Source organism: Montipora foliosa, chromosome 6 (assembly GCF_036669935.1).
Source record: "Montipora foliosa isolate CH-2021 chromosome 6, ASM3666993v2, whole genome shotgun sequence".
Taxonomy (NCBI): domain Eukaryota; kingdom Metazoa; phylum Cnidaria; class Anthozoa; order Scleractinia; family Acroporidae; genus Montipora; species Montipora foliosa.
The window spans coordinates 34,779,969-34,792,468 of NC_090874.1; the positions used below are offsets into that span (position 1 = coordinate 34,779,969).

Genomic DNA, 12,500 nt, shown 5'->3' on the forward strand with positions numbered 1-12,500 from the left:
AACACTACCCTACTGGAAAAATGTTTGTCGACGAGTGCCACGTGACCAGCGTGAACCAGGGTCTTCTCTCAACGACAATGGAGGCAGAGAAGAGAGACCCTGAGAACGAGGTTGTTTGCTTACATGTTTTATCTCTTTTTTAGGTGCAAGTGGACGCTTCAGAGCAAGTTTGTTTACAAAGGCAAGCTGAAGTGATCAGGGACTTTGTTTCACTCCGCAAATGATCACTGGCGCCCCGCCCAAACTAATATCAGGATAGAAGATTGGGTGCTTGTGTAGGTCAGCAAGCGCTTCTACAGGCGTCCCAGACTCGGAGGGTAAAAAATTATAAGGATTTGTATGGGAATCTCGATAACAAACTGAAAAGATATTTACACGCCAAAGTTCTTAATAAAAAAGCTGTACTTTATTGTGGTGGTGACGTTCTCACTTCTTGTGTGGTTATTTGACCTTGTTTGCCTGAATGAATGCGATTTGAGCGACTTCTCAACTTCCCGGGTTGTCAATCGTACCTATTAAATAAAGGAAAGGCTGGAAAGTAATTGTTAGCTTACCTCACATCTCGCCGATAAAATCACAATTCTCCGTTATCAGTCACGCTCACACTCCGGCGATGGCCACACAGATAAATTTACTTTCAAGGTCCAGCGAGTATCCATCACTGAAAAACAGCGATGAATATTCAAATATTCAAAATCCTTCGAGGCTCGCTTACACCGAATTTGGACACGGCTGGTCAACCGTTCACTTGAGCCTCGATACGGTGAGAGCAAATAAGTGAACGGTTGACCAGCCGCGCCCAAATTCGTTGAAAGCGAGGCTCGAAGGATTTTGAAATTTGAATATTCATCGCTGATTTTCAGCAATGGATACTCGCTGGACCTTGAAACTTGGTCAAAGAGAAGTAAATTTATCCGTGTGACCATCGTCGGAGTTTGAGCGTGACTAATGCCGGAGAAGTGTGATTTTATTAGCGAGATGTGAGGTAAGCTACAGATAACAGATCTTATCCACGTACTTATTGTATCTCGTGATACAGCTTTATGTGGTTTCCGAAAGCTGATTAACAGTTGAGAACCATCAACACAGAGTCCGAATCCTCTGAAGGTACTCAATTAAAGTAGCAAATACACACAAACTTCATCATGAGAACATGCCTTAAGAACCAGAGGCTTCACTAGCGTTCTTGGATTAGACTACTTGAGAGGATTATTAAACGTAAACACAAAGTTGGAATCACTCTTAGACATTAGATAACATCCAGCAGGTGCAAAGTTTGTCCTCTCTGAGCAGTAACCAAGCTAAGAAGCATAACCAGCTTGAGGTCAAGGTCCTTCACACTCAACGACGCTACTAGTGACAAAGTTTTCGGAAATTTCAACACAACAGACACATCCCACAGTTCTCTATATCGAGGTACTGGAGGCTGTAAATTGAATGCACCTTAATTTCAGATACCGCACTACAAGAGGGTGGCAGCCAATGGAAGTACTGTTAATAGTGATGATGGTAGACAGTGCACCCCTTGCAGTGTTCAGTGAACTATAACTGAGACCCTTTTCAAGCAATGTCAAAAACTGAATAATATCAGCTACAGAGGGATGAAATGAATCAAGTTCCCTTTCACAACAGAAGTTAAGCCATTGGTTGATATAGGTTTGATACTGCTTCTGTGTACCTGAGAGCCAAGATGCGAGGATAATGTCGGCAGTGTCTTAAAATGTTGTTAGTCTCAAGGGATTTACTGATAACTTGCAAGCCATTGCCTGAAGCCTTGGAAAAAGTGGATGTTGACAATAAGGAAGTAAATGAGGTCGCCTTGCAATAACTATTGAAGGACTGACCAACATTGCCATAACTTTGGAATAATAAGGTGGTGTCGGCCAATTTGGAATTATAACAATGCATTCTGCTTGATCCATAGGGAAACAATAAGTGAGTGGTCCATGCCAGCTGACAGTAAACGCATCTATATGGTCCTGCGCGCGGTTGTGGGATACCGCTTTAAATTTTTTCTCCCCAGTCCTCCGAATTACGTCACCAGATCACCTGGTTATTGCTGCTGCAAGAAGAGAAAGAGTTAGCTAATGGATTAATACCTTGTACCGTGAACGCCAGGGCTCCGGTATATCTTTGGCTGGTGGCTCTCTTCCTGAGGAGACGGGACATGCAAATAAACTTGTTGGATTCGTTCTTCTAACAAATACTTTTAAAATTGACGGATTTCCGTGAAACTTGGCCAGAACATGCTCTGATTACGAAAGAACAAATGTGTCGGCAAATTCTTTAGTTTTGAATAAATCTTTTGCCGCATTACGTTTTGGGAATTGTTTGATACTCGTGGAAGTAGCCGGACGCAGTTATTCTTTGGAAGAACATCATGTTCTAGGCGCTTTTATACTTTTGATTTAATTTTCCGCTACATATGTATCGTTGTAATCACGGTCATCGTTTTTAACAATATTATTTCCACCAAAATCCATTGATTTATTAAAAATTATTTTGTTGGCTTTTTGGATGCTAGCTGAATAGGCATACAAAAATAGGTACAAACGAGGTTTAAACGTAACATTCGTTGTTGGTACTCATAGGTTCTCAAACAAGTCTTCCAACCTCGTTCCCAGGGTCTTGGGAACGAGGTAATTTGAACTACCAAATTAAACAAAGAAATTTAAATAAGAAATGCACCGAACCTCGTTACATCTTGCCGACACTTTCTTATAGTGCTTGAACACAGGGAATTGCTATTGTTAGGACTGGAAAGCGGATATTTCTACTTCCTCGTCTAAGCTCCCTAGATTCGATATAAGGCTTACGAAAGGTGTAATATTTTTCTGTACGAAATCTCATTGCAATAAAGAGTTTAAAAAAAGTTTGTAGCAATCAGAAAATGAAGCAGTCCGTACAATCAACTTCCACGGTGGAAAAAAAGTATTTAGTCGAAGACATCATTTTTCACATTGCTCTCTGTAATGAGCCAATCTCCCAACATGAATATTTATCAGACTCTTTCGTTCTTTTGTTTTTTTATTATTATCTGTGAACAAAATTTCGGGGTACGAAACAACACAGATTGATCAAAACAGCTCCTTTGTTCGCGAAATATAAGACATCCCTTTAATCGAGCTGCTGTCAATGATCGACTCCAAAACCATAGTTAATAGAGGGGAATGGTTATGAAACCCGACAAATTTCTTTGTTGTAGGTTTTTGTTCTCGTTTTTAGCCTTGACCGTGCACAAAACACAATAGTTGTTTACTCCATACTTCGGAACTAACCAATAGAAACGTGTTGGTTACCTAATTCATGCATAGTGTATGAGCGCAAAACAAAAGATTGTGCACGGTCGTGGACTTTCCAACCTAAATCTTGGCTGCTTTGTTTGCTCTTTTGATGTTCGCGGAGCTTCCAAACCATTCCCCTCTATTAACCATGCCAAAACAAAGGGGCCCTACGGATGTATCATGCAGGCACACATGTATCAGTTATTTTGCAAACATAGTAATCGAGGAACAATTTGTTCCAATCAGTTTTCTTAGCAGCATTAGGCAGAACTAGAACGCAAAAAAGATACGAAAAAAACACAAACAGCTTTATTTCAGATTGCAGAGAACATGAAAGGTGGTGTTGGCATTTATCAGGACAAGTGATGAATGGCGAGTATCACTTCAATCTTTCGGCTATAACCCGTACTTCAAATAAACATTTCTTTCCTTCATCAGTCCTAACAAATGAGCCCAACAAATTGACCTCCTCCCAACTGTGTGGCTTCATAGCTCAGTTGGTACATAGTTAATAGAGGGGAATGGTTTGGAAGCTCCGCGAACATCAAAAGAGCAAACAAAGCAGCCAAGATTTAGGTTGGAAAGTCCACGACCGTGCACAATCTTTTGTTTTGCGCTCATACACTATGCATGAATTAGGTAACCAACACGTTTCTATTGGTTAGTTCCGAAGTATGGAGTAAACAACTATTGTGTTTTGTGCACGGTCAAGGCTAAAAACGAGAACAAAAACCTACAACAAAGAAATTTGTCGGGTTTCATAACCATTCCCCTCTATTAACTATGGTTGGTACATCAGAATTGCACCGGCATCACGGAGGTCATGGGTTCGAATCTCGTTGAAGTCACCTGAAAATTTTGAGGTGTCTATACAGGAGCACCCAACGTCAACTTTCGGAAAATATCTGTTTGGAAGACGATTTGAGATCTACAATTTTCGGAACATTTGTTGTCAAATTTCTTGCTTGCCTGCCTGTCCTAGCATTTTCGAACATCTAAATCATTGCCCATTTTCAGCGGATTTTTACCCGAAAAAGGTCACCTAGAATTTTCGGGAGCCTTTTTCCCGGCTGAAATTTTCGAAAAGGTAAGTTTTGATCCCTATAATTTTCAGATCACTAGACTTTCAGCTAGGAAATCCGAACAGATGAAAACATTTTAGGGGATAAAAGTATGCCTATATCTATTGTTTAAATACTAAAATACGTTTAACAATGCTATTTTAAGTGATTTTGAACTACATTCTCGTTGGGTGCCCCTGTCTATACAAAACAATTGCTTAAATTGATGATGATCACTTCAATTTTTTGTCTCCAACACGCACTTTTTTTCATTCAGAGAACATGAACGTGACGTTGACGGATATTAACAGCTATCTATGCTAATTACAATCATTACCGGATTGGCGAAATTCTAATCCTTAAAGCATGCAAATGACTAAGATATTTGCACTTCCCAAGTAGATCAAGGCTTTTGAGACTGAGTAAGTGTCTGTTACGAAAAATAGCATTGCGTGACTAGCGTTACTTTCTAGAAGCTTCGCGAGAGTTTGTAGTTTGTTTATTTTTAGGTTCGTGCGTAAGCGTTTCTAAATCAGTGTGTTTTGTAATCTTTCTATAATTAGATTGCTTACTATTTTAGAAAGTTCTAGAAGCTTATTGTGAGAGTATATAAGTAGACGAGTCCTAGCGGAGTTTTTTTTAAACTAGTTTTTCACAAGCGAAGAGAGTTAGCGTTAGCCGTGTTTAGTCAAGTGTGACAGAAGCAGTGTTTATTCAAGTTGGCAGAGGCCGTGTAAGTTTATTGAGTACGTGTTGTTCAGAGTTTACTTCGTGGAAACTACGTTCACTTTGGAATAAACCTTCTTGTTGTTGTTCCGACAACCCTGCGTTCAGTTTAGTTTGTAAGCTACCTGTTTGATACACTCTTACAACACAGACCCCATGTTGGATCAACAACTGACCGCGTGGTTTATTCTGATTGGTTAACAAACAATAACTGAATAATCGAACAACTAGAGATCCTGAGCCAGCGGTATCGCCATACATAATTGCCATACATAACATCCCCCCCCTTCACATCACAATCTTTAAAACTAAAAAGAAAACTGTAAATAAAAGAAAAAGGATAAAATAAAATAATAATAATCTCAGCATTAATTCATCTGTGTCTGTCATTGTTCATGCTTCATAAAGTGTCCCTTGTAACCTAACAACTAGTTACAGGTCTAGTCTGACTGGTTTCCTGACTTGTCTTCCACTTCTAGTCTTATAGAAGGGCGGGTCTTTAGCTTCCGCGATGTCCGCTGGAGGTGGCACACCACCTGCTGGCATTTCCTCAGCAGGTGAGGTATTTAAGTGGTATTCCTGTGCAGCGGGGTCCACTTGTGGGCTTGCTGGGGACGTGGGAGCCGCATGTGTCTTGTCAGGCTCTGGTTCTGTCTGCTGAGCGATGTTTCCATGGCGTTTACGGTATTCCATATGAGACTTGGCTGAGTCGTTTCTTAGAGCCACTCTGTTGCGCCTGATTCTTCGGCCGCTCACCTCTACCACGTATGATCTGGGCAAGGCATGTTTCTGGACTACGGTAGCCGCTCTCCACTCCTTTGACCCTGGCTCAGGTCTTACTCTGACATGATCGCCTGCTCTGAGTGGTGGTAGCTCTTTGGTTCCTTGGCGGTCATGGTAGTACTTCTGCTTGTCCTTGCCATGCTTCATTCTTGCTCTTATCTTCTGGGTGCTATGTGTTTCAGGCTCCAATAGACCACGTGCTATTGGGAGTGTCGTTCGAAGCCTGCGACGCATAGAGAGCTGTGACGGGGACAAGTCAATTGCTGGGAGTGGGGATGCCCTGTACTCTAGTAGCGCTTTTCTCTTGTCTTTGTTCTTTCTCCATATAGATTTCACTGTTTTGACTGCGGCTTCAGCCTCCCCATTCGCTTTGGGGTGCTTGGGGCTTACTAGGACATGTTCAAAGGTGTAGCTTTTAGCAAATGTCTCAAATTCTCTACTTGTGTACTGGCTACCACAGTCAGTGACGAGTTTTGCTGGGATGCCGTGTCGACTGAAATGCTCTTTCAGGACTTCAATGGTCTCCAGGGATGTCAGATCCTTCAGTTTGGTCACCTCAATAAACTTGGAGAAGTAATCAACTAGCAACAGGTAATGTTCACCTTCAAAGGCGAAAATGTCTGAACCGGCTCTTTCCCAAGGCAGGTCCGGAACAGGGCTCGGCATCAGAGGCTCTTTCTGTTGTGCAGGGGCATAATCATGGCACGTGGTACAATCCTTGACTTTGTCTTCTATCTGCCCACTCATGCCGGGCCAGTAAAGGGCTTCCCTGGCTCTTTGCTTACACTTTACGATTCCCAGATGTGTTCCATGTATGATTTCCAGCATGGCTGGCCTCATAGACGGGGGGACTACGATTCTCATTCCTGGGTAGATTACTCCATCTAGCACCGCGAGCTCATCACGTGTGTCCCAGTATTGGCGGATGCTGTGTGGGACTTGTTGCTTTGTGTCTGGCCAGCCGGCTTGGATCATAGCATACAATTCATGAAGCTCATTTGCTGTGTTTTGTTGGAGTTCTGCATACTTTGGCTCAGACACGGAGATTCTTTCCAACATGTTTACTTGTATCTCCTCTTCTTCCGGTGGAACCTCATTTAGACTTGCTCGGCTGAGAGTGTCTGCGAGGACTTGCTTCTTCCCTGGCAGGTATTCTACGCTTAGATCATAGCCACTCACTCTCAGCATCATTGCCTGCAATCTTAATGGTGCTGTTGTCAGGGGCTTGCGCAGTATCATTTCCAGGGGTTTGTGGTCAGTCTGGACCAGGGTTGTTTTCCCCAGAATGTACTCTCTGAACTTCTGTGTACTGAACACAATGGCCAGCATTTCTTTCTCTATTGGCGCCCAGTTGAGCTCTGATGGTCGAAGTTTTCGGGATGCGTAGGCTATTGGCCTTCCCTCTTGCAGTAGGACCGCACCCACAGCGCTGTTGCTGGCATCACATTGTATGGTCACATCTTTTCTGACATCATAGTAGGCTAACAGAGGAGCTTCACAGCACATATCCTTGAGCTTCTGGAACGCAGCTGCTTGTGGCTTGTCCCAGTGGAAGAGTACATCTTTCCTTGTCAGCTCCCGCAGTGGTGTTTCAACTTCAGCTAGCATTGGGAGGAACTTGGCTAGGTACTGGATAGATCCCAGGAACCGACGCACATCTTCTTTTGTTTCGGGGGGTGGCATGTCCTTCATAGCTCTTACTTTCTCCGGATCTGGTTTAAGGCCTTCTGCTGAGATGATGTGGCCCACATATGGAACTTGTTGTTTTCGCACTTTGACCTTCTCGAAGTTCAGCTTAAGGTTGTAGGTTCTGGCACGGTGGAGAACTTCATTTAGGACTGAGTCGTGGTGGGCAATGTCACGTCCTGCAATCAGTATGTCATCCATGATGGCATATGCGTGATCAATATCCTCCAACATTTCATCCATGGCCCTTTGGTACAGCTCTGGAGCTGATTTGATTCCAAATGGTAGTTTTAACCATCTGTATCTGCCTATTGGGGTGTTCATTGTTGTCAGTAGACTAGACTCGTAGTCTAGTTTCATCTGGAGATACCCACTCTTCGCATCAAGGACTGTAAACACTTTTGCTTCAGGTATCTTGGCTGCAATTTCTTCTACAGTGGGGATTGGATAATGCTCCCGCTTTACTGCTTTATTGAGATCACCCGGGTCAAGGCAGATCCTGATCTTTTCACCTCGACTTGAAACTACCATAGAGTTAACCCAGTCAGTGGGCTGTGAAACTTTGGCTAAGTGTCCTTCCTTTTCCATTTCCTTAAGCTTCGCTGTGATCTTGGGAAGGAGTGCTGCAGGTTGTCTACGAGGTCCATGCACTACTGGTGTTGCTTTGGGGTCAATCTTGATGGAGTAAGTTCCAGGCATGGCTCCTGATGCACTTAGTAAATCTGGATACTGGTTGAGTAGCTCCTTTAAGCTTGGATCTACATGTTCCTGTAGATTATGTACCCGCTGAACCAGGTTGAGGGCTTGACAAACTTCACCTGACAATATTGGCTTCTGCTCACTATCTATGACATAGAAGTTCACATTTAACTCCCTGTCCTTAAATCTTACGGGAAGAGTGACGTAGCCCTTTGGCGTGATTCGGTGTTGGCTGTATGACACCAGGGTCTTCTTGGTTTGTTTGATCAGGGCCCTGGGTGCTACTTGCTTGAGATGAGTAGTGTTGATAACACTTGCATAGGCACCAGTGTCGAGTTGACAGTGCAGAGTACTGTTACCCACTTCTACCACCGCCCACCATTCATCACTTTCACTGGTTTTTGTTTTGTCACGGATGCCATTCATTTCCAGGCTTGCTACATGAAGTAGTTGCACATCACTTTCAGGACCCTCCTCATCACTAGAATAGCCTTCTCCAGGATAGTCCATTTCATTTAGTAAGTAGACATTGCTTTTCTTGCTTCTGCACACATTAGCAAAATGTCCAATTTTCTTACACTTGTTGCACGACTCCTTTCTGGCAGGGCATTTTTCATGTGGCTTGTGGGCATTGTATCCACATCTATCACATTTTGGAACTTGCACATTTTTCTCCTTTGGTACCTTGTTTTTGGGCTTTTTGGACGAGCCCCCCTTCCATGCAAGTTTATTGACCTCCACTTTAGGGTCTTCGCCAGACATCACTTGCATTCCATCCTTAGTCGCTTCGAACATCCGACCGATATAGATTGCCATTTCAAGGGTGAGGTTTTTACTTTTCTCCAAGCAGCGTTGCCTGACTCGCTCGTCCAGAGATTTGCATGCGATGGCGTTCCGAATCAATTTATTCGACTCAGTCATGTCCAGACCACGCGCCAGGAGCTTAAGATCGGTGAAAAAGGAGTCAAAGGTTTCTCCTTGTAACTGACGTCTTCGGTCAAATTTAACTGCTGCCATAATCGGGTTCTTCTTGGCTTCGAGGTGTGCTTTGAACTTTCCGACGACTCTTTCGAGTATGTCTCTCTCATTTACATCTTGAGCACTTTCTCCTGTTCCAACACGAACAGTTTCCCACTGGAAGGTAAGGTAAATTTCCCGGCCTTTGTCGCCGACGAAGCTCATAAGGTTGCATATTTTCTCCTTCTCAGTGCATTTGCTGAGCGGTCCTCCAAACGTGAATTCGCAGTGTTGATAGAACCTTTCCCATTCTTTACTCAGGTCTGCAGCAGCCCAGTTCATAGTTGGCCATTTGTACGACGAATTTGCGTATCCTTCGGCCATGCTCGGTTCAGTGGCGTTCGTTATCCTCTATTCTGACACCATGTTTGATACACTCTTACAACACAGACGCCATGTTGGATCAACAACTGACCGCGTGGTTTATTCTGATTGGTTAACAAACAATAACTGAATAATCGAACAACTAGAGATCCTGAGCCAGCGGTATCGCCATACATAATTGCCATACATAACACTACCTTTCCTCAAAACATTCGAACTCGTAACATTGGGGGCCTGTCCGGGAGAGGAATTCATTTGTTTGCCGACTACAGAAACCAGGAAAGGACAATTCAAGAAGGAGTTACAGCTAAAGTAAGGAGAACTGTACCAGAGAGTATATTGTGTTTTTGCTGTGAAATACTGCTATGGAAATGGAAAAGCTTTTGCAGATGGGGAAAGAATTCGGGTTGGAAGGAGAAAAACTTCTCGAGTTTGTGAGGGAAGAGGAAGGAAAAGAAGAGAAACGCAGACAGTTTGAAGAAGAACGAAGAAGGGATCAGGAAGAAAGAGAAGAAAAGCGTAGGCGGTTTGAAGAAGAAAAGAAAGAGAAACGTCGATTACTTGAAGAAGATAGAAGAAGAGAAGACGAAGAGAGAGAAACTAGACGACAAGAACGCGAACTAAGAAAGTTGGAGATGGAGGCCGAGCTGTTGAAACAGAAAGAGGCTATTGAAGCGGCAAAAAGAGAACACGAGTTGGAGATTGCACGTTTAGCTGTGGAGAATGCTGACGGGCGTCCTGAAGTGAGAGAGGATAGGGCCAAGACACCCAAGCTTCCCTCATTTGTCGATTGCAAGGACGACTTAGATGCTTATTTACAAAGATTTGAAAGATTTGCAGCGACAGCTAAATGGGAGAAGACAGGATGGGCTTCGAAACTTAGTGCTCTTTTGTCTGGGTGTGCACTAGAAGTTTATTCGCGGTTATCTGAGGAAGCAGCCCAAGATTATGACCGAGTAAAGCTAGCATTTATGAAGAGATATGACCTTACGGAGGATGGATATCGCCGTAAATTTAGAGCATCAAAGCCGGAAGTTGATGAGAGCCCAGAACAGTTTATAGTGCGACTGGAGAGATACTTGTTGCGGTGGTTGGAACTGTCACATACTGAACGTTCTTTTGAAGGCCTAAAAGATCTCATTGTGGAAGAACAGTTTATTGACTCTTGTCCAAAAGAGTTAACTATTCACCTTCGTGAACGATCCCCGGAAACGCTTGACCAGATAGCGAAAATCGCCGATCAATACTTGGAAGCTCATGGAAAGCACTTGTTTAGCTCTGCGACCAAGAAGCCGGTAGTACAGTCCAAGGCGGAAGAAACAAAGAACTTACAGAGTGATACAACAGCTCTCCAGTGTTACAAGTGTAATGCCCGCGGACACAAAGCAATTAACTGCCCAGCCCTAGCAAGAAAGTGTTTCCTATGTGGCAAGCAAGGTCATGAGGCGAGGAACTGTCGATCAAGTGGACGGAGGTCAGGAGGTCAAGGTAAAGATGGTAACCCTGTGCAACGTGGTCAGGTTAGTGATGGCTGTTTGGTTAAGTCACCAGATCTTAACGCTACCCCCGAGGAAGTCAAGTCTTGTATTCAAAATGATCAGCTTCTGTTAGCCTGTGGCAAGAAAGTTCCGTTGCTAAGTAATGCCTGTGTTGAACCCTTAACTGGAGTAAGAAGTAAGATGCCAGTTGTGAAAGGCAGAGTTGGAGAGAAGACTGTCGACGTTTTAAGAGATACCGGTTGCAGTGGAGTTGTAGTTAAGAAGGACCTTGTCGGCGAGGATCAGTTCACCGGAGATTTTAACGTCATGTTGCTTATTGACAACACAGCGAGGAAAGTGCCTATAGCAAGAATTTATGTTGATACGCCTTATCTTAAGGGTCATGTAGGATGGACGCACTACTTTGAAGGTGCCTAGTACCCGTGAAAACCCTATTGTGGATAGAGAGAAGCTCAAGCAGATGCAGCGTGAAGATGAGAGTCTGCGTAAGTACTGGGATCGAGACGATGCGTTCGTGAAGGGTCAGGCGGAGATTTCCTTTGAAGAAAAATCTGGAGTACTGTACCGCTTATACAAGCATCCTTACGTGAACGGTGGTAAACCGCTTAAACAAGTTATGGTACCTGAGAAGTTGAGACGCCCCATAATGGAAGTAGCTCACGGATCGATCATGGGCGGTCATATGGGCATCAAGAAAACAACAGACAAGATCCAGAGTGCGTTTTATTGGCCTGGAATTCAAGGTGACGTCACCCGATTTTGCAAGTCCTTTGACGTGTGTCAGAAAACCGTAAGTAAAGGATCAGTACCGAAGGTACCGTTAGAGAAGATGCCACTGATTGATAAACCCTTTAAGAGAGTAGCAATAGATCCTGTTGGTCCTATCGGTCGCCCGAGTGAAGAAGGACACAGATATATATTGACACTGGTAGATTTTTCGACTTGCTACCCTGAGGCTGTGCTACTAAAGAACATTGACACAGAGACTGTAGCAGAGGCATTGGTAGATATCTTCAGCCGTCTAGGAGTACCAGAAGAAATCTTGAGTGATCTGGGTACGCAGTTTGTTTCTGACTGTATGAGAGAAGTCACCCGACTACTAAGCATTAAACAGCTTACAACAACACCCTATCACCCGATGTGTAACGGTTTGAGAGAGAAGTTCAATGGAACAATGAAATCTATGCTGAAGAGACTGTGTAGTGAGCAGCCAAGACAGTGGCATCGCTACATAAACCCGCTGTTGTTCGCTTATCGTGAAGTTCCCCAAGAGTCCACTGGTTTTTCACCGTTTGAGCTGTTATATGGAAGAGCTGTCAGAGAACCAATGGCTATACTCAAACAGCTGTGGACGAAAGAAGTTGACGAGCCTGAGGTAAAGAACAGTTACCAGTACGTTTTCGAATTACGAGAGAAGTTAG

The 12,500-nt window shown here is 43.6% G+C and overlaps 2 protein-coding genes across 2 annotated transcripts; one reads left to right on the forward strand and one right to left on the reverse strand.

The window, feature by feature from the left end:
• Positions 1–5,503: 5,503 nt before the first annotated feature.
• LOC138008709 (uncharacterized) lies at positions 5,504–6,088 on the reverse strand. Its single transcript, XM_068856018.1, has one exon. It carries the CDS (start codon positions 6,086–6,088, stop codon positions 5,504–5,506), a length of 585 nt encoding a protein of 194 aa, XP_068712119.1.
• A 4,127-nt stretch (positions 6,089–10,215) lies between these two features.
• LOC138005451 (uncharacterized) lies at positions 10,216–11,496 on the forward strand. Its single transcript, XM_068851678.1, has one exon. The coding sequence runs from the start codon at positions 10,216–10,218 to the stop codon at positions 11,494–11,496; it is 1,281 nt and encodes a 426-aa protein (XP_068707779.1).
• Positions 11,497–12,500: the final 1,004 nt, after the last annotated feature.

What these genes read in the sequence shown, in the direction of transcription:
- LOC138008709 (XM_068856018.1), bottom strand. Translation starts at nt 6,088, where the DNA reads ATGCGTCGCAGGCTTCGAACGACACTCCCAATAGCACGTGGTCTATTG.
- LOC138005451 (XM_068851678.1), top strand. Translation starts at nt 10,216, where the DNA reads ATGGAGGCCGAGCTGTTGAAACAGAAAGAGGCTATTGAAGCGGCAAAA.